Genomic DNA, 22,099 nt, shown 5'->3' with positions numbered 1-22,099 from the left:
GCTCACTAGCCATCCCTCGTTGACCTGCCAGTCGCAAGTTCTATCAACTGCAGGTGTTAATGACATAAAGACGTACGATTTTTAAGAGATTTTCCGAGGCCAACGTCTCAGCCATCGCAGAACCGAGAAAATTAAAAAAAAAAAATTATATATATGAAAATTTACTGATTTAGAGATGCTCTAGAAGCACCGGCTCTATGTCCGTTGCGCTACGCATCATCCTCTAGTGATTGTATGCAGTGACGGTTTTCTCTGCATTTTTGAAAGCGTTTCATTGCGCCAATAAGAAAATTGCATTCAGGGCGTTCCTTAATGCCGTTGCAAGATTTCAGGATTTGATTCTTCCGGTTATTTTATGAAGAAAAGTTCATATGAACATGTGTCCGCTACTGTTCAAACCCTTAGCTACAGAGTGTTAAAATCTTTTCCTTGCAAGTCGTTATTTTTAAATTTATTAGAAAATATTTTGAAAACTGCTTTCAATTTTGGCGTAGGTTGATACGGCATGAAACCCTTATATTTTAACAAGATAAGTAACTTTATTCCTCAACCAGTGACGTCGCGACGCACACATCGTCCGAGATCATTTACGAAAGAAGTAGTATGCCACTGACATTTTTTCGAAGGAATACTATTCCGGTTGGACTAGTCAGTCCTACGTGAATAGGACTTTCATAATAAATCCTGAAATATATAGAATTTGACGCAAAATAATAACTTACAATCGAGTTTCATAAAGAACAAGTTAATTAAGACGCGTTTTATTGTTTTGATCGCGAACGGCTCGTCTAACGAGAGGAGCATGAGAGACTCTTTCCATCTATGATTAGCCAACCTAATCATCAAAAATACTTCCACGAAAAAACGTCAGTGTCGTACCATTTTTTTTTCGTAAGTAATTTTGAAAGACGTGTATGCAGAGGCGCCACTGGTTGAACAATAGATTTACTTTTCTTATTAGAATGCGGGGTTTTATGTCCTATTAACGCACACGACAATTAAAACTACTATTTAACGTATCTTCTAAGAAATTTAAAAATATTAAGTCGGAAAAGAACCTGCAGCCAAAAATTCCAGTCGTGGCGGACATATGCATGTTCATATGAACTTTTTTTGTATATCTTTATGTACGTCACACCCTGAAATGTTAGCGCGACATTAAGAAACACCCTCTATAACATTTCACGGATTGTGGGCGTGAGAAACAAATTTCATGCGGGACTTCGACACGTTTGTACTTCCTCCGCGCGCCTCTGCTCTGTGTCAGTGCGTGCGTCACCCTGTATACTACAAACACTCATATGACTCGCTTAATGCAAATATTTGCGGAAGTTCATCGTCAATAATTGAAAAAATGTCCATAATTACTTACAAGGAAACTCCTACATTTCCAGTCAAAGAATTGTAATGGAGCAATGGAAGGAAAATTACTTCGATGGAGCGCAAACGCATTAAATATTTAGAAAAATTGACGTTTTGGCCGTGCCTTTTTCTTTTCTAAAATATTTAATGTGTTTGCGCTACGTCGAAACAATTTTTCAGCCATTATTTTTATCTTTATTTCCATGATATTGTTAGAGCTCTCCGGTAAGTGAATATGAATATATCGACAAAGGGATTAGGCGTGTGTTTGGATTCAGTGTTAGAGATATTAAAATTTTGTTTCAGTTTTATTCCATCGAACAATCACGTCATAAAAAAATTGAGTATGATATAAAAAAACATAAATTATATGAAATTAATAAAAACATATAAAAATATTGCTAAATAAAAAACATAATATTTAAAAATATACAAAAAATGTCGTCAAAATTTATAAATCCTCCGGGTCGTAAATTTCTATTTTTACCCTTGAGCAAGCCTAAATAAAAAGATCCAAACGTTGGCACTTTCCCGAAAGGACAAGTACTTGATTTTTCCCTCTAAATCCACCACCCGTCCTGGACCTTGATATCCAGGGCGTTAATGATGCTCACGAGGATAGCCTCAGAAGTACGCAACCTGGCGTATAGGTGGCGATCTTTTTATTAAAAATTTACCTGTAATACAAAAACTTAACCTTAAAAAACTTATGTTTCCAGTTTGAGGGCTCTACGTTGGTTTGTCCACGTTTTGAAGTAGTTTTCAGTGAACACTTGTAGAGATCCATCATTTCACATCTGAGGCGAAAAGCAGTCAAAACAATTTACTCAAAGGGGAGAATCGGCTCCAAAAAAGGCGAAAACCGTTCCATCTGCAGGAACGGAAACGGCGTCGGATTTTTGGGATGTACGTGAGATAATTTTTATCGATTATCTCCCTAAGGGAAAAAACAATAAACGGAAAATAGTATACAAATTTATTGCGGCGTTTGTGCGAAGAAATCAGCAAAAGTAGCCGCATTTGGCGAATAAGAAAGTCTTGTTTCGAGACCACGCACCACCGCCGTTATCCCCATGGCCCAAATCAACTTGGTTTCCTCGCCCGTCCTATTCGCCAGATTTAGCCCTCTCAGATTATTTTCTGTCTCCAAACTTGAAAAAATGGCTCAATGGAAAGAAATTTGGCAACAATGACGAGATGGGGCGTGAGGTTGATGTTTATTTTGAACGATTCGAAGCTTCGTACCATGAACAGGGAATTGACGCCATCGAACATCGCTTGGAAATGTATGCCAGTCTTAAAGGACACTATGCTAAGAAATAATGCAATATTTTCCAATTTTTCGTTTCTTTAAATATACATTAGCTCGGGCACTTCTGGAATTAAACTCGTACCATCTATTCGGACGTTCTATAGAATCGATAATTTGGTTCAGAGTTGAGGCCATCGGTAAAATTAGTTTGCTCTACAGCTCGGGATATACACCGAATGCTGTAGAGCTTTAAGATTAAATTTTCATACACGATGAGGTAAATATTGAGTCGAAATTACTTATCTTTCTCTTTCAATTATCGAGATAACACTGGCCAAAAAGGGACTTTTTCATCTACACATTGGAACGACAATTTCACATCTCCCTCGTGCGAGCTTTAGGCCCGCAAAAAATTCCCGACTGACCCGAAAAAGCCAAGACATAAATAAGAGACAAACGAAATTGAATATAATAGCTCGGAGGTGGGATAAAAAGAATACAGGGATGATTAATTTTTCGGTAAACTCTGTAATTGAGTAACTGTGTCTTCCACGTGATATATGGACATTTAAGCTTTTATACTGAATTATTGGAGAGAGGGCCACCACGCTGAACTTCCATTGGTCAAACTAATAGCAACGGGAGGATAAAGGAATGGAAAATAACCAGTGGCGTGGAACGAGTCGCTTTTAAATGCTTCCCGGACATTTTTTATAACTAAAAGCTCGTTTTTTTATAGATGTCGCAGGAGTTTGATTGAAAATCGCTCTTTTTTATACTTCTAAAATTTAATTTAGAACATAAACATTTGAAACCAATTTTTGCGCATCTGATTGGGGTCAATATTTTACCATTGCGGTGCGACGGTAAAATATACGGGGAAATGCATATGGTTCTTGTTACTTTCTTTCTTTCCTTTTTTAAGTAAGACTGATCGCGTAACTTTCTAAAATTCATTATTATGGTGTAAGCAGACGAGTTGGCATTTGACACAACAATACTGTACAAAGTAACAAAATCCTCAAATTTTCAGCGAATTTCATCAGCCCTAAGCAATTAATCCAGACTTCGCCTACTTTCAAGTCATTGCCGAAAACTCGGACGTTTTCTTCTAATCATGTTTCACTTCATCATTTCATTAATTTCGTCATCACGGGAAATAAAACTTATGGAGGTACCGCAATGTATGTAAGACGAGGACTCTCGACCACTTTCCCGTCATCCTGCGTGCGGAAACGTCCGAAGTTAGTAAATTTCGAAATTTTTACATAAGTAAATGGAACTGCTACCTCAAAATTATTCTCACATCACCGAATCATTAATCACCAGGAATTCGGTTCGTTCCAAGAAAATGAACCAAAATCTGGATAAAAAAGTTTTAACGTGGGAAGCCGCGAGTATATCTGGAACATCGCTTTTGTACATCTGCCATACTTCTGCTGTGTGTGTAAAATTGTCTCAAAACCGATATGAAATCCTGTATAATTCGGGAGAAAGGTAAATAATCAATTCAGATGAATGCTCGACTATTTATAAGAAAGATATAATCCGCCTGGATACTCAAGACTTCCGATACGAGATGCGAAGAAGAAACTGGAGCAAATGGACGTAAAACACTGGAAAATATTCAGCTTGCAAAACATTCGAGACTCTTAATTGGTTTTTAAAACATCCTGAAACTCTCTAATTTTGACTATATTAAAATGATCCCACGTTTCTAAAATAGACTCTAACTTTAGATTACTTCTAGCGAATTTATTCTGGCAAAAACGGCACATCGCGAGCTTAAAGGAAAAAATTTGGGGAAATTTGCAACGAGATATCCCACGTCTTTTTGTGAGTTTGGGAGAACCTTTTTTTTGTTATAAAAACACCTAATATGGCGATATTTGCTTTAAACCTGTGTTCCCGAAATATTTGCATTTATGCATGATGATTTCATCATTGAATCTGTGCATAAATCGAATTACAATTACCATGGTTACATGTTATAAAAATGCCCTATTCACGATTTATAAATGCGAATAATTCGCACACACTAGTTATTGAGTTACCTCTGGGCCCACCTCTCTCCCTCTCTCTCACACATCTCCATTACCCTGCCTGCAAATATACGGGTCGTTTCATTACGAACTTATCAACAAAGGATAACAATATTTTTTTCCTTCGCGCCCTTTTCAACTAACAATTTAAGTTGTCCGTAATGCACAGGGTGTTATTTGAGTACGTGACCAAATTCCAACAAGCGCTTCTTTGAGTGATCCCAAGACGAATGGTTTAAATGAACATAGGTCCCGTCGTGGCCCGTTTTAAAGATACAGGGCATCAAACATTAAACAAAAATTATTAGATATAAAAAAATGAATAAACAACTAGATGACGCATACTAACATGGCGTTGAAACTTGATAGTTTTTAATTTAGTGCCAAAGGATTTTTTTAAGCTAGAAATGGTAATGCCGAAAATTCAAAAAAGTCAAACAAGAAAAACGATTTGTTAAAATCGCACTTAAACGAATTGTACGCATTTTTGTAAGTGAGAAAACATTTGACCATAAGAGACAGGAAACTTACAATTGTCGCTGAAAATGTCCGCCTGTAAATTCAATGCAAACATTAGCCCGTTCTAACAGCGATTACCGGACACATTGAAACGTTCCCAGTTGGATTAATTCTTCTTCAGTGTTGTCCGACACTCTATACACGACGGACTTTGTAAGCACCCAAAGGAAAAAATCTGACGGATTTAAATCCGGAGAACTGGGGGGCCATGGCGGTGCTTAATGCGGAAAAAATATGAAAGTATTTAAAAAGTTAGTGGCACGTAAGTAGCAATGATAAACGTAAGTAGCACTGCCAAATTTCAATGAAATCGGCTAAAGTATTAGTAAAATTTTTACGATTTTTTTTTAAGTTTAACAGCCTGCATGTCAAAAACGAAACGTTACTGGACCTACGTTTACGTAAACTGTTCTTTTTAGAACTACTCAAAGAAACTCCTTTCAAAGTTTGGCCACGCACTTAAATAACACCCTGTGTATAAAAGAGATCTACACTCTTTCCGATAATTTAGAAAAGTCAACTGTCATTCAGAAAGCGTAATATGTAACTCAGAAGGGAACCAGAACTAGAATCAGTAACCGCTATTAGTGTTAAACTGACCAAACGTGATTCATAAGGCGGCATGAACGGCAACTCAGTCATTATTTTTTATCCACGAATTATAGGGTATATTTATTGAGCTAAATAATAAAACAAGACTCAGTAAAATAGAGGTATTCTAAAAAGTATTTATTACCTCACACATGGTGGTAGTTTTATGCCACGTTAAAGTGGCGAAATAAAGTAATCGCTACGTGAACGAAGCTCATTAAAACTTCTTCCATGTAACTATTACTGTGCAGTCAGGTTAATTCCACTGATCTTATATAATATATTTTTACTAAGTAATTGATGACAAACTGAGCGATAGATGATTCTCGCTGGCGGTAGATGACGCTTTGAAAATTCATATTGACTTATGCAAACAATCGTTCTCGCTCGTGAAACTCAGGCAATTCAACAACTTCCTCTAGACTTTTCAACACCTCAATCATCTGTTTAACCACCAAACCAATCCACTTACCTACACTCATTCATCTCTTTACCTACTTAGTGTACCTCAAATGACACGTACCCGAAGGGCTATGATCCCCTTCAATGAGCTTACAACTAAATTCAACCGCATTAAGGAAAAGACAACCGTAAAAAATCATAACACTTACATAACAAACACAAATCCTCTTAAGTCGGTAACCGGCACCCCAAAAAGTCACCCCATGCCGGCCCTATTCATTCAACCCCCGAAATATCCATTTCATTCAATAATGAAACGATACAGAAGAGGGTTATGGTATTGTTAAGACTATGAGTTACCCCCACTTCACACAGGGACTGCCCACCGAATTCGAGGGTTGGGTATATACCAAAACTTCTTTAAAGTTTTGTTTAGTTAAGAGCAGTCAAGAGTGGCAAGTGCACTAGTGAGATAATGTTTACTACAAAGAATGTAATGTGCTCTTACAAGTCTCGGCAACAAGGCGAGAATAAGTGCGGCAGGATATTCAGGCCCTGGGATTGTAGCGGTGATGTAGCTCAGGATTCTACAGTTTCCACCACTACGCAAGATGAAGAGCCAAAGTGCAAAGCAAAAGAGAGTGTGGAGTGTGAGAGTTTGATCGAGAAGCCCTGTAGTCCTCCATTGCTTCAATCGAAACCCCTAGAAAGTCCCCTACAAGAGACGTTCATACCAACACCCCCTTTAGGGATGGACTACATGCACGATCGGTATAGTGCAGACATGATGTTACAAGCGAACCTGGCTCAGCATCTAGGCCTTCCCCCGAACGATCCTCTTCTTCTGGAATCTCTAGCCCAAGGTTATGCATTCGAAGAATATGCTAGAGTTTTAAACCAAGAGCAGCAAGCCAAACTGCTGGCTGCGAAGAAGCAAAGGCCGAAGAAGTACAAGTGTCCCCATTGTGACGTTGGGTTCTCCAATAATGGGCAGTTAAAGGGGCACATCAGGATACACACAGGTCAGTTCAGTTCCAAACCAATTGCCCCTTTGCGATACAATTCCTGAAGGATTAAATTGGTTTTTCTCTTCTTTAGGTGAGAGACCATTCAAATGTGATGAGAAGGAATGTGGTAAGACTTTCACTCGAAACGAAGAGCTCACAAGGCACAAAAGGATACATTCTGGTCTGAGACCTTATCCTTGTAGTCATTGTGGGAAAAGATTTGGGAGGAAAGACCATCTCAAAAAGCATTCGAGGACGCATTTCCAACCTAGAGGGTTGTACGCCGTGCCCGTGGTTCTGCCCTTCGAAGCGTGGGCTTCAGGGCAGACCAACGGTTATCCTTTCCTTCCTGTGATGTACTGAAACATGTTTCGTCGTATTTCTTTTAGAAGAAAAATGCTTTAAAGGTGTGCTGCAATGATATTTTGTATATTTTTGGAGAATTGATAATTTTGCTCAATAAAATGTTATTAAATAGTCGAGAATTTTAACATTCGAGAAGAAAGACTGTAATCTCAAACTGAACTAAGTTATAAATTAATTATAATTGTAAATATTTATTGTATATTTGTATATGATGGAGTTTATTTATTGATTAAAAAAAAAATTTATGACCGCTAATTTTAGTTGTATTTTGTTCCCCGAAAGTGTTCCAGATGTACGCACCCCGTTCAAACGACCAGACCGTAAATTTTCATGGACCGTGCCCACTTTTGAGAATGAAAATGAAGAATAAATGGCAGCATTTCAGTCCTTCTCATCCAACGATGATGGTACCTTCTCGTCATGCGGCAACATTCACGCGTAGGTAATAAATAACATCATGAAATATACAGGGTGGCCGTTTGAAAAAGCAACACGGGCAATTTTGAACAGTTATGAAAAATTGCGGAAAACCGTTGGGATACGTAAAATTTATTTCCGAGGGGGAAGCATTTTAGGTTAATTTGAACTCCCCCTACCTGCAACCCGTTCAGCGGGAGGGCGTTTACGCCAAAAATTTTAAATGGAAAAGGAGACCTAGTGACACCTCATTTTGAAGGTAACTTAATGATATTTGTGACCCGCGAGTTTCAAGTCTGCTGCCGACATAGCTAAAGTGGCCGCTTCCCCAAGATTCGACAAATTAAGTTATTTACGTTCAGTTATTTTACCTGTTTCGCTTCGGTGCGGCAACAAAAAATATTGGGATCCTCAATAGAGATTAAGTTTTGTAAATAAAGGTGATGTTAGTACAAATCAATTGAATAAATGTTGAAAATGCCTACCTGCGATCTCCATGCGTTAGAAGAGATTTTATTGGAGTCGCCGTCGAATTTTTTGAGGCATCCGCGAAATTGCTCGCTTTCACCGACGACCCTCGCTCCCGCAAGTCGTCCAAAGATGTTGTTTCGACGTGTAGATCCTAATTTTTTAAGTGGCGTCATCGAAAGAAATCCAACGGACTTAAGTCTGGAGAAAGCGGAGGCTCCGCCGTGCGCTCTCTCCTTCCAATTCGTCGCCCAGGAGACGCTAGATCTAAATACTGAAAACTCGGTGCGTGAGGAGACGCCGCCCCGTCTCACTGGAGTACAAAATAGTTTTCCTCGGTCATCGTTTGCAATTGTCTCCATTGATGTCGGAGAAATGGCGTCTTCCAGTAACTGAAGATGCGTTACCCCTGCCAAATGCACCTTGTAAAAAATATGGGCCCGTCGGACGGTCACCAAAATTTGCCCCCAAATATGCGATTGTGTGTGGAACTCGTGGGTAACTGCGTAATTCTCGTCAGACTAGTAACCGGATTCACAGCTTCGCTCAAGAAGAAAGAGTATTCGTCTGAGGAGCGTGCGTTAAAAAGGAACTGTTGCTCATTTAGAACTCATTCTGACGTAGCTTTGCAAAATTGCGAACGTCTGTTGAAGTGGTCCTCATTAGGTTCTTGCGCTAGATGTACTTTGTAGGGAGGCAGTTGGTATTTTTGTTTTTAATCATTTTGAGGACGCTCTGTATATTACCTCAAAAACGTGAATAATTTTCCAGCTTTCGCGGCGAATCCTTAAGGAAAGAAATGAAAAAAAAAAGACAAAAAAATATATAAATAAAATAATATATAAAAATTTACAATTTAGTCGCGCTATTGCTCGTCTACGTTTTATTTCAATTTTGTGGTATCCTTTCTCTCTAACTTTTAACCCTTATAAAGGCGTTTCGGATCGCTTTAACAGTAAATCTACGAGATTAATCCTATTCTCTATTCCAACCCAGTATATCGCTTTCACTGGATTTAAGTAGGCAATAAAAATAAACCCTTTTAAAACCTACTTGTTCCTTCGAAGGAGAGCTTTCACTTAATTACCCCAACTCATCCCTCATTCTGGGTCATCTTGACAAAGACAAATCTCAAGACCCACTTCTTTGAGGCAATTTAGTCTTTTTCTTTACCTACTCTAATTTCACTGGTTAAAGTCGTTAGGATGTTGGATTTCATTGTTAGATTATTACTCAAATGTTTTCTCCAGCCATTACCATAAAGCTGAGGCATTATTTGAATATTTCCAGAGCAGATTATTATTTAAATTTTGCAGGGTTTAATTCAAAAATTTGTAGCCATTTATTTTATGAGGATTTCCAAGCTAAAATGTTGAAGACACTCGAGAATTTCCCACGTGTTCCACGATCCAGAACCATCAGGGACTTAATGGATATTTTCAAGCCAGGGTGGATTTCGGGGTTAATGCATTAATGAAATATATCAATGTTGTGTCGAGGCATATTAGCTCTTTAAATTTTGAAATTCTAAGCTTGAAATGCAAATACGTGTTTGTTTAATTAGGAACACTGAAAATTAGACAGTTCCATGTTCAGGGTGGAAATCTGAAAACCGCGCCGGCATGGGATCGAGTTAAATGTGTAATCGGGTTTTCGCAGATATCAAAATATTTAAATTTGTATCCGCAGATTGTTGTTGCTTCGGAGATTTGCAAAAATGAATTTGCGCCTTTACTTTTGTCGGAAGCCATTCGAACACAATTTTCTTTAGCAAATGCTTTGGTCAAATCGATAATTGCCCAGATGAACTATTCGTAAAGAAACGAAGAGGTTGAACGAAAGTTTACCAACTTTGAAAAAAAAATCGCAATTAAATTAAATTAAGCAATTAGCCGATCAATTACGCTTAATTAATTATGATTGATTAATCCGCTGGGTAATTACGCGTTAAATGAGCGAACTGTTGCATTAACCAGCGAAAACTGTCGTATATTTTTTTTCAAATTTTTGTAATTAACGTTTCCTTTAAAACTTTTATGCTGATATGGAGAAGGTAAGTACTGAGGCTCCTCATTTTGTCACCCGCTCCAATTTATATGTCGCGTTATGAGCAAATTCTTGTGCTTTTTATGCAGCTAAGTCAGCGGGATTGCAGCGCTTTCGGACAGGACAATATGTAATACGCAATAATTTCGAATGTTCGCTAGCACTTCAGAGAAAGACGTAATTACCTCCCGGCTTTGTCATTTTAATATTATGATTTAGGACAATAAAGCTTGAGTAGCTTTTGGTTAGTTTGCACTATTTCACGTTCCCCTTTGAAAAGCGTACTCTTTATAAATCAAACCTGCATTTACTGGACAGGACATGTCATTCAATTAACACAGCCTTGTTTAGCAAGTGTATTTAATAGTGGCCGACTGTAGCACATTTCGAAAAGTAATTAGATATGCTACTCGTAGCATTTGCTGCGGGGTCTGATAATTTACGCCACAAACTGAAGTTAGATGAAATAGACGCCAATTTATTTGCTTTGGATTTAAACTGCCAGACATGCTTGTCAACTTAAGCTGAGGAAGGACGTATGGAGCTTTTCAATATTTCACTCCCGCCAATGGCGCCCCATTAACATCGGGTCAAACACCGTTCTCGTTAAAATAGATATTCAGAAAAATACGTCCTCCAAATGGAAAAAAAAACTTGATTTGGCTTAATAATTCCTCCATCAATCTGGAAACGTGTCACCCGGGTAAAAACCATTGCCAAAACTTCCTTTTTCTCATGTTTTTAAGTCTTAAAGAGATGGATTGCATAAGGTTTCTCACGAAATGAATAGAATTTTTTAATAGCAGGTTGGACTCAGGTGCGAGTTGTGAAGGATTGTTTGGACCGAACAAAAAGTCTTTTCAAATGGGGGCGTGCACCTCCAGTCAATGCTTTTCAGTAGTTTTAACTTATTGAGGGGCCTGAATGAGATGTCTCACATAGAACGCACTTTGGCTCACATTGAAAATCAATTTTATTGTGCCACCAGAAATTTTGGCGGCACGCTCAAAGAAAATGTTGAATTCTTTGTCGCTGCAAGAGGTGAAAACTCATCTGTGAAGAAACCTCTCATCGAAGATTCATCCCGAAGACTCATTTCAGGGATTTGTTCCTAAAGTTCGTTCGTTCCGAAAAACTCAGCAATTGAACAACCCCTTGCTTTATGCGGGGTGTTTTAAACTGCTTGACCAAACTTCGAGGGGCGATTCTTTGGGTGGTTCTAAGACGAAAAATTTACGTGATTACATGTCCGGTGACGCTCCGTTTGCAAGATGCGGGATGGAAAACTTTTTAAAAAGTCATTTACATATAAAAAAAATGCTTCTAAAAAGAAAAAGACGCAAACTAATATGCCGTGGGAACCTCGTAAGTTTTTAATATGGTACTAAGGAACCCTCTAAGGAAGAAATTATTTGTTTCCCTTCGCTGGCGGCGGGCGCAGGGATAACGCCGGAAATCTGAGAAAAATCAAACGAAGAAAAACACCTCAAACACAAGAAGAAAAACATCGCGAGCACTAATTCGTCTTAACATCGCTTGCTGAATGCGTTGAAATATTCCCCGCGTATATCTTAGCTGATTGCATGAATCCCCCTATTCGCTGGATTAATTCTTTTTCAGTGTTCACCGGAGTTTTATACACGAAGGACTTTGTACGTCCCCAAAGGAAAAAATCAAACGGATTTAAATCCGGCGACCCGGGTGGCCGCGAGTGCGCTTAATACTGAAAAAGATAGAAGTCAATAGTGCACAAGTAACAGTAACGACCATAAATGACACTGTCAAACATCAACAAGATCGGCTAAACCGTTAATGAGATTTTAACGAAGAGCTATTACATTTTTTTTGACACCTCGTATATTGACAAACGAGCCTTGCCGGACCTATGTTGATATAAACTTTTCGTCTCAGGCCCGCTCGAGGAATCGCCCCCGGCAGTTTGGCCCTCTGCCTAAACAACACCCCGCATTTCGTTTAATTATCGACATCGATTTCTTCGAGTCGCGATTCTCTAGGGACGTTTATCGATTTGTGGAATATCGCTTGATAACGATTTTATCGAAAAATTTCACTTCGCCCTCAAACGTTCCTCCTAAACTGGCTTGATATTAAGATCGAATTGATCCGGAAGCATGTCGCCCGTAATCGATAGACTAACGACCCAATTTCTCAGGAGCATTTCCCATGCCCAACGAAACAATCGATCCTTAACAATTGACTCGGGAGGCACATAAATTTACCCGAACAATTAAAACCTGTACACAAAAGAAGTAAAGTACCCCGGTCATTTTACTAGACTGTCCACACCAACGGTCAAGCAGTAGTTGGACAACAGTGGACAATAATCATTACTTCACAGCTTGAAGTTTTCGCAATAAGGGTGTTGACAATAATCGATCCTAGCTTCCGATTTCGAATTCGGAGTCAAAACAAGCCAGCGGGTGGGCTAAGGCTTTTGAAGACTTTTCAATGGGATTCTAAACGGCATTTAGAAGGAAGTGAATTTGTAAAATGTTCAATGAACAGTTCCGTAACTTTGCTTAAGTCGTGTCATTCTTTTGCGACTAGAAACCCGAAAGTTTTGTCATCAAAGGGATTCTTCTGCTACGAAAGGTGTGATTAATTATCTGGTTTCGCCTCTTTTTTCTTGGTAAATATTTGTGTCAACAAAGGTCAAAGCGAGAAAGACCGGGGCACTTGGAAATGAAAAGCTTGCATCTTACTTATACAGTATAGTGCTCGGGGTTGATTACAGAATGAATGCAATACCTAGAAGGTATTGCTCTAAAGGACGTGTTATGTCGGTTTAGAAGGAAACTTTTTTAATCAAGCTGAATGGAAAGGTAGAAATAAAGCGAAAAAGGTAACAAGGAATTCAGTTTTTCCGTCTCCCCGTCGATAGATTTCAAAAAAGAAAAAAAAAACAATAAAATTTTAAATTTCATGATTTATTATATCATTTAAATTATTTTGTTTTTGTTCTATATATTATAGTTGATACGTGATTTAGAACTTCGAGCTGAAACACACCAAATGGTGCAAAGAGCAATTATTTAGTGCATTCTGCAAAAACGCGAAGACTTACCTGCGAACGTCCCAGTACCATTCGATGGGTAACTAAAAATTACATATTCTGGCAGGTTAGAAAACACGGCATTGCATTTAAACCAACGAAGTTACAGCCACCATAAGCTCTTACTTGATCGGTTTTCACTTTCGCACACCCTGTATAATATAGCGAGCTTATCATGATTGGGATATAAAATACGATCAATTGTTACACTACACTGCAAAGTACACTTACATAACTTAAATACTTCTGAAGCGTTTAAAACATGAAAATTATGTAAAATTTTGATAAAATTTTAATTATTCAAAAACCTTAAGTGTTTGATATTGTAAATCTTATTGAAACAGACACTTATTTCAATGGAAGAATTCAAAAATATAATAAAATACAAGGGGTTCGATTTGAAAAAACACGACTTTGATACTCTTAGGGCTCTTGGGACACCCTGTATAATACGAAAATAATTTTTAAAAGTGGTCATAATAGACCCCCACATAGTCCAAAGGCAAAACCTATTGAGAGCCCCGTATTTTGGCCACGATATTCCGTGCCGCGTAGCGTGAATGACCCTGTATAACATATGAGAAAATTAATTAAATACAGGGCGTTATTTAAGTACGTGGCCAAACTTCGAGGGGTGATTCTTTGAGTCATTATAAGACGAAAATTTTATTTAAAAAACACGGGACCCGTAATGCTTCGCCTTTAAAATACAGGGCGCCAAACTTTTTTTAAATTTATTTATTTATTTTTTTGTAAAAGTCTCAACACCCCTTTAGCCGCTTTTATTGACATGTGGCATTATCATTTATGGTTATTATTGTCACTTAAGCACCACTGACCTTTTTGAAACTTGTATATTTTTTCCGCATTGGGAGTAGCTACAGCCTTCCGGATCGCCGGATCTAAATCCATTAGATTTTTTCTTTTCGGTGCATGTAAAGCCCTTCGTTTATAAAACTCTGGCCAACACTGAAGAAAAATTAATCCAACGGATACGGGATTCATGTAATCAGATAAGATATACGCCGGGAATATTTCAACGTGTCCGGCAATCAATATAAAACGAGCTGATGCTTGCATCGAAGTTAAAAGTGGGCATTTTCGGTAACTGTTGTAACTTTCGTGTTACTTGTTAAATGTTTTTTTTTAATTTAAAAAAATGCGTACAATTTGTTTAAGCGTAGTTTTATTAGAGCGTTTTTCTTGTTTGATTTTTCTTAAATTTCTGGCGTAACCTCTGCGCACGCCTATGTACCAAGTGGAGACAATTTTCAGCTTAAAAAATTTCTTTATACTGCGTTACAAACTGCCACCATGATTCAACATCAAATTAGTTTGCGCCTTCTCGTTGTTTGGGTTTTTTTTAATAACGCTTAAACAAAAAGAAGTTTGACACCCTGTATCTTGAAAATGAAGCATTACCAGATCTATGTGTTTATAAGCTTGTCGTCTTAGAATCACTCAAAGAATCACCCCGTGGAGTTTGACCACGTACTTAAATATTATCTTATACAAAAAATTTTAAAATTCAAAAAAAGGTTTGAGTTTCTTGCTCTCCCCTCCCACTACTCTAACATCACAGTTGATCCTGAGCTATTGAAATGTTGATGACAATTTGTGATTTATTGATCAAATAAATAAAAAAAAAATTTTGATTCTTCTCTCTTTATTATTATCATTAATTATTAATTTCTTCGTCCAAAAAATTCCGCCCCCGGGTGGGGTCGAACCACCAACCTTTCGGTTAACAGCCGAACGCGCTATCCGATTGCGCCACGGAGGCTTTAGTTACGGATTCTTCAACCATTCTTTTGAATTAGAAACTAATTGTGTTAATCACCGAAGAATCCGCAAACATTTCAATCATGTCCTTAGTTATGCGATTAATTGAAGTAGCGCACCATAACCTTTCTTACACGTCGTTCTAATGGGTGTTTGTCTCGGTGATACTTGGACCTGCATTCCCATATGCGTCAACCTTTCTATTACCTTCATCTTCACTTACAAAGCCATGGAGAATAATACAAATTGATTTCTTTTTATCGACCCCACACGTATCATCATCCTGACCGAAAACCATTACCCTCGAAATTCGGATACTTCCTAATTCCATTATTGCACAATGCAACCAACATCTATCCCTATCGGCAAAAGTTGGAAATGGATATTGGTAACGTAATAAAGCAACATTTTCTGGGGTGAGTATTGTGGTTAAAATGACAAAGGGCGATGGGGCATCCCGTGGAGTTTGCTAAATATCTTGTCAGAGGAAGCGTCCCGAGTTAGTGGAGGAAACGCATGGTGCGGGACCCTTTTCACAGAGACATCCTGTGATTTATGCAGATTTGCTCAAATTTATGTTTGCAGCTGAAATTATGTTTAAAGTACCTTCTCTAACTTTAAAGAGAATTTGCATTGGTTATAACATAATTGTCTCAGTTCCACTTCGTTGCCTGATTGGGGTTGAGGAAGACTAAGTTTATACTGAACACATAAGTATCTTAAACGGAAATGAGTATTATTAACGATAAGTGTCGATGAAAGCTCAGAAATTCAGAAATAGTTAATTGTTCTTAATAATGGCTCAAGCGTTCCTCAAAAACTGTCAAGCATAATTTACAACTTTTTTGAATTTTTGCATTTTCTTCAGTTTTTTTAATAGCATTTTTTGATTAAATTTTATTGGCCAAAAATATGATCGTACATATTACAAGTCACCGCTATTTTTATAAACAACTCCATCCCAATTAAGAAATACGAGGTGTCCCAAAACTATATCAACAAACTTAAAGGGGTAGTGAAAGAGATCGATAGAAACTTTTCTTCTTGAATGAGCATGTGCTCCCTAATGAGCCGTTTGAGAAGAAAGAAGATAATACAGTTTTGGTCATTATAATCACTTTTTGTTCGTGTTAAACATTGCGTTATTGATACATAAACAATGGTATAGAGCAATAATTCAAAATGTTGACCATTTGCTTCAGCCCAAATATTGCACCGCCGGTTCATTGTCTCGCGCACCCTATGGAATATCCGGGAATAGCTTCTAAATGTCTACAACTGGCCATTATACTTGTTGAGAGTCTTTCCTGATCACGAATAGTTATTTTGTAGATCAGAGAATGAGATAACCACAAAGAAAAAAATCCAGGGTGCTAAGATGAGGAGAACGCGCGAGCCAAGCTACAATACCTCCTCTTTCGATCAATGGAGGATATCGGCAAGTTCTCCAAAAGAGGAATTAATGTATTTTTATTTTATTTTGCGGGCATAAGTTTATTAAAGAAAAAACAGTTGGTACTGGCGTCTCCCACCATCTCTTGAAGTTTGTTGATATATTTTTGGGACACCCTGCACAGATCCATTCACCCGAAACGATTCACACACGATCAAGATTTCATTAGACCACAAAAGTGTCACTGACAGTTCAGTATTTATGTCCATTGCATGCATTTGGTGGAATTTGGAACTATCAGGACCACACAGAATATGTTCTCATATTATTTCGCTATAAATCAGTCAATTTCATTTAAAATGGCTCACTTTTATTGAGGGTCACAAAAGGGCCATTCTGCGTGCTCTCTTGTGCTTATATTGGCTACAAAGAATGCACATAAAAGATAGAAAACCGCAACCAAAGAAGCGAAGAGAGAACACAACTTACATGAAGTTGCGTGATTTTCGAGAATTGTGATGATGAATAAATGAAAAAGTACCAAATTTTTTGGTGTTTTTAACTTCAGTGTCGGCGCGTGGAAGATCTTCTCACTGTTGAACGAAATGCCGCATATCAAAATTACCACGGTTCAAAGCCACCATACAGGGTGTAATTAAACAATAAAAGACGAAAATTTCTGCAGTATTAACCGCATTTTAATCGGCTTTTATGGCCATCATCTCAGAAGTCAATATCTCTAGAAATTTTTTCCGATACGCTAAAGTTTTTTAAAATTATTTTTACTGAAGTTTTAGTGAAATTGAAGTGAATAAATAAAATCGGATAAGTCTCTTTGGAGAAATTGCAATTTAAAAAAGCCGTAAAATACGTTTAGTCATTTGTTTGGCTGTTGTTTTTATTTTTCACGTAACAAAACGCTCTCAAAAACGTTAATTTCAAAACGATGATTTGTTCGTTTCAATTCGATAATTTTAAATTTCAATATTTTCTTCCGATAAATTTTTCTGCACCCTTTTTTGCCCATTTACCCCACAAATCGAACTGTACAGGGTGTTTGACTTGTATCACAGAACTAAAATGGCCGATAAATCGTCGAAAAGTAAGTGCTGTTTGATTAAGAAATTATCTGTCCGCACATCCGTAATTTTTTAGATACACAGTGTCAAATATATTTTTTTTAATGAGAAACGTGAACAATTCTCCGAAGTCGTCGGTAGATTTTTTTTAATTGTTACTAAAACCTCTTCGTTTGCAGGGGCAATTGTACCACCACCAGTTGCGCGCCCCACCAAACAAATTTGGAAATTTTAAGGACAAACAATTGCACGCCACTGCTTCTCGTCGATACAAAAACTATCCGTGCGGATCGGAATAAAAAAGCTTTCTTGGTTTTTCCTAAATAAAAATTGTTTAATACATGAGAAATCAATTGCACTGTGTATGTAGGATGCCCTAAGATTCAGGTATAAATTCTTCCAGTGTTTGAGGATAAAAAATAGAGTGAGTTTTTATCGATAGATAAAAAAAAATGTCTGGTGCTTATCGCCACCAGTTACTACTGTTTGAGGATTTTCACATTTTGCAGCTGCGTTCATCCTTCCAGTTTGGTTAAAGTTTTTTATTAATCCGACAAACCACGCTTCTCTCAATAGGTCGGCCTGGATATTTCTCATTAAACATGAGACGAACCTCTTGGCTAGTTTTTGTGCGACCTCCACCCTCGAAGATATTAAAATTTCAATTCTTTGCTTCTTAGAGATCAACGATCCATTTTTTCGATGTGCCAACAGTGGTAGATGCCGAATAACTGACCTCAACTACTTATGAATTCTATGAAAACCAAAATATTTTATATCTAAAACGTTGTTTACATAGGAGACGATTTGGAATTCCTTTATTGTATATTTTTTCGCCCTCTTTCAAGGCGAAATAAAATTGGATTGTGCATCTGGAAAGCAAAGATTAAAAGTTTAACCTGTTTAGGACATGCACTGTATTCTATTTGTTTTAAGGAAACTATAGGTCCAAACTTCGTTCTGAATATACTACTGAATCCCTTATTAAATAACCTTTAGTTTGATATACTGCAAGGTGCACCTTTCCTTTGGAAAGTACGAAGTTAGAAAGGGTAGCTGGATAGGGGTGAAAATTTCGAACCTCGAAAATAATGCATCTTTTTTTAAACGATTTTAAGTATTTTTTTAAATATCGGGTTTATGAAAGCTATGCCCGTGTTGCGATATTTTTTCCTAGCACGGTATAAGGCCCCATTCAAAAATATCAATATTTTCTATCGCGAACTCCATATTCCTTCAAATATAACCCCTCAAAAAGCTCCCTGTGGGTGGCGGCTTCGTATATGTGATTTATATCCTTTTTGCCAGAAGCAACGGAATTGATATCCCTTTTTCCTTTGCTGTGCGTTTTCGCTATTGACCACTACCTTTAGATAACAATATAAAAAACACATACAACCCACTATTGTATAACTCTACTCAGAGGGTTTTTAGGAGCTTCAGATATCCGCCCATTTGATTGTTAATAGCAAAACTTAAAAATGAAAAATAGCGCTGGATTCACGGCATTTTATCATGACCACTGGCCTTACTAGCCATAAGCTTTTATAATAAGAATTCTCCTGATATGGAATCTCTTTGCTTTTTGTCCTTTCTAAAACATGGCCAAATGTAGGCGTAACTGATCAAAGTGGAGGTTTTATACGTTTGATGCTATGATGATTTATGATGCGAATAATATAGGTTTTAAACTAACAGGGATATTTTTCAATGAAATTTCTCAAATGACTCGGAAGTGATTTATGGTTTTATAGTTGGCAGCCGAATTTCGCATTAATTTGCCCTAATAACCTGTTATTTCCATTAGAAGTGAAATTCCAGCCCTCTGAAGCTGATAGCTAATTGAAAAATGAGCCACCCCCTTTTATAGATCGCGATAATTCGTGCCTGGCAAAGGTTTCTATGGAAATAATTGTAAATAAGCCGCCACCACTTTCTCCGCATTATTTATCACTTTGGCTTGTGGTTAGAATAAACAAAAATTCAAGTCCCAAATTCCAGGAAAATGTCAACGCTGGAATTAATATTGGATTACTCAAAATCCTACCTAACGGAGATTCCTGTAACCATTTTGGATATGGTCAACTTGAAAATGCTTTTCCTGGAACAAAATTCATTAATAAAGCTGCCCGATGGTTTTTTCCATAGACTACCCAACTTGACGTGGTTGGACTTGAGGAGCAACCAGCTTCAAGAACTGCCTAAAAGCGTCGCTAACCATGAGCACCTGGAACACCTACTTCTTACCAACAACAACATATCTGCTCTGCCTAACGAACTAGGTAAGTACTTATCTCCCTAGCGAATAATTAGCTAAACAGGTGGTACCGTCGAAAGGTTCGGTACCAAATTTAAAAGCTCTGCAAGTCGCCGACAATCCGCTAATTTACCCCCCAAAGAAAATTGTCCAAAAAGGCACTAACTCTATTAAAAATTTCTTAAAAGAAAAATACGACATTGAGTGTGCAAACAAAGTGGAGGAGCAACGTAAAGCCATCGCGGCACAAGAAGAATTAAAACGAGAACTGCAAGAAAAGCAGCGAGCTGTTACCGAAGTACAAGAGGAAAAACTCATTAAAGTGCACGAGGAAACTTCTGAAATTCTCCCGTTGGAAAGAGGCAGTAAAGCCTCTCGAGATTACTTATACAGTGGTAAAACAAAATGGTTAAGAACTGTTGAATTTTTAAGTTAAAAGATATTTTACAGCTCGTAGATTAAATAATAGTACCATGACGCATACGCAAAATACACTATCGGGCCTTCATGGTCCCAAGCCGACTTTAAGGGTGAATAGAATGAAATATTCCAGCAAAAAACCGAAAGAAACTTTGAAAATTGTCCATAACGTGAGCAAAAGCGAGTCAAAAATCTCGCTCAAATCGTTCTTCCAGAAACCCCGACTCAAGACCAATTTTGAGCAGATACCTGAGAATGTACTCAAAGAAGAATGGTTGAATAAGTTAAAGGCTCTATTAAATGATCAAGAACGAATTCTGCAACAAGAAAAGTTAACAGTTTTTTTATTATATTTAGTTGAAAAATATGTCTAATTAAAATTATAATCAAAAACAATAACGTAAAAATATAATATATTTTTTTAGAAATTTAAGGGCACTGTCGACCTGGAGGCAAAAGAAGCCCGCCACTCAAAAACCATTTCATGACAAAGACACTGTTAGCACCACCTCAGACCCACCATACGCTACTTATTCAGGTACTTTCACTTCGAACTGTTTTAGAAGTTGTAGCACCAGCGACTCTGACACAATTTTACCTTCAAACTTGGTTTGGGGTCAAAAATATATGAAAATTTTCATCAATAACCAAATTTGAAATTGAACCCGCATTAGCGCAAGCGTCTAATTAAAAACACATTAGAAACAAAGTTAAGGCAGAATTACCTTGTGCGAGGTGCTCATTTAACTCCACTTTTACAGGGTACGAGGCAAAAGGTTCGAAGGTCTTTTGCATTCACCAAGTATAAACAAGTTTCTTTGACGTCTACAAAATCATTCATTAATGACCTTCATTAATGTACGATTTTGACAGCATTCTGATTGGTTTATGCAAGGCTGACGTCCAGTGCATGACTGCTACCTCCGGACATCCATCTCTTTACAAACGTTTGGTCAACACTTCTTAAATGTCAAAATTGTGTATTTTAGAATATGCAAGAATCCCAAGTAGAAGTGAATTGGCGTCACAATTGGAAAATTTCCTCAAAGAACGTGAAGTTAATCGCAACAGCAGACAATCGCCCGAAATCAATTTTGACAGGATTATTAACAATCTAATGGAGCAATTAAAGGAAATGGAAACTCATTATCACATGGCCAAATCACCGCGAAGCGAAATGGAAGAAGCTGGAAAGCAAATTCTGACCGTAAGTGTAGCCGAAGATAGGGCTGATAAAAGGGTTATTTTGAAGGAATGCTGTTTTGATATTTGGTACGGTAAGGTGCCTATAAAAACTAATAATTTAAGCCTAAAGGGTGTGTCAGTATTGGAACAGATAGTTAAATATAAAAAGAGGTGTGCATAACTAAAATTATACGAAAATATACAGGGTAACTCAAAAAACCGCCACACTCCTAAATGATGTTTTTTCTTTTTTAATTGTAATGTTATGAATATTATTTGAGCCACCCCGTATCTATTTAAAAAAAATCAAATTTGAGCCCTTCTGTGTATTTAAAATGTTATCAAAGAGACGATTCGATATAAAACAAAAAAGTTACAAAAGAACAGTAAACAGGATGATTCACACTTCTTTGTAGCAGAATTTTAATCACAAATACA

The 22,099-nt window shown here is 37.4% G+C and overlaps 2 protein-coding genes and 1 non-coding gene across 4 annotated transcripts in view; 2 read left to right on the top strand and 1 right to left on the bottom strand.

Moving 5' to 3' along the window:
* Positions 1-22,099, top strand: part of LOC136343174 (leucine-rich repeat-containing protein 27-like) — a 77,238-nt gene that overhangs the window by 54,606 nt on the left and 533 nt on the right. The window contains exons 2-6 of one of the 2 annotated variants that reach the window (XM_066289716.1): positions 19,801-20,081; positions 20,137-20,451; positions 20,507-20,807; positions 20,902-21,014; positions 21,466-21,683. In XM_066289716.1, coding sequence (XP_066145813.1) covers positions 19,805-20,081; positions 20,137-20,451; positions 20,507-20,807; positions 20,902-21,014; positions 21,466-21,683 — 1,224 coding nt within the window. In that variant the 5' untranslated portion in view covers positions 19,801-19,804. Of the gene's footprint in view, positions 1-19,766; positions 20,082-20,136; positions 20,452-20,506; positions 20,808-20,901; positions 21,015-21,465; positions 21,684-22,099 lie in introns of those variants that run through there. The other variant, XM_066289717.1, reaches the window with a different exon arrangement.
* LOC136343054 (zinc finger protein 436-like) lies at positions 6,900-7,589 on the top strand. Its single transcript, XM_066289423.1, has 2 exons — positions 6,900-7,190; positions 7,267-7,589. Exons 1-2 carry the CDS (start codon positions 6,920-6,922, stop codon positions 7,536-7,538), a joined length of 543 nt encoding a protein of 180 aa, XP_066145520.1. The 5' UTR covers positions 6,900-6,919; the 3' UTR covers positions 7,539-7,589.
* On the bottom strand, positions 15,255-15,328 carry TRNAN-GUU (transfer RNA asparagine (anticodon GUU)). Its single transcript has one exon. It is a non-coding gene; the product is annotated as a tRNA-Asn (tRNA).

This window comes from Euwallacea fornicatus, chromosome 13 (assembly GCF_040115645.1).
Source record: "Euwallacea fornicatus isolate EFF26 chromosome 13, ASM4011564v1, whole genome shotgun sequence".
NCBI classification, from domain to species: Eukaryota; Metazoa; Arthropoda; class Insecta; order Coleoptera; family Curculionidae; genus Euwallacea; species Euwallacea fornicatus.
This window is presented reverse-complemented; position numbering and strand designations above follow the sequence as displayed.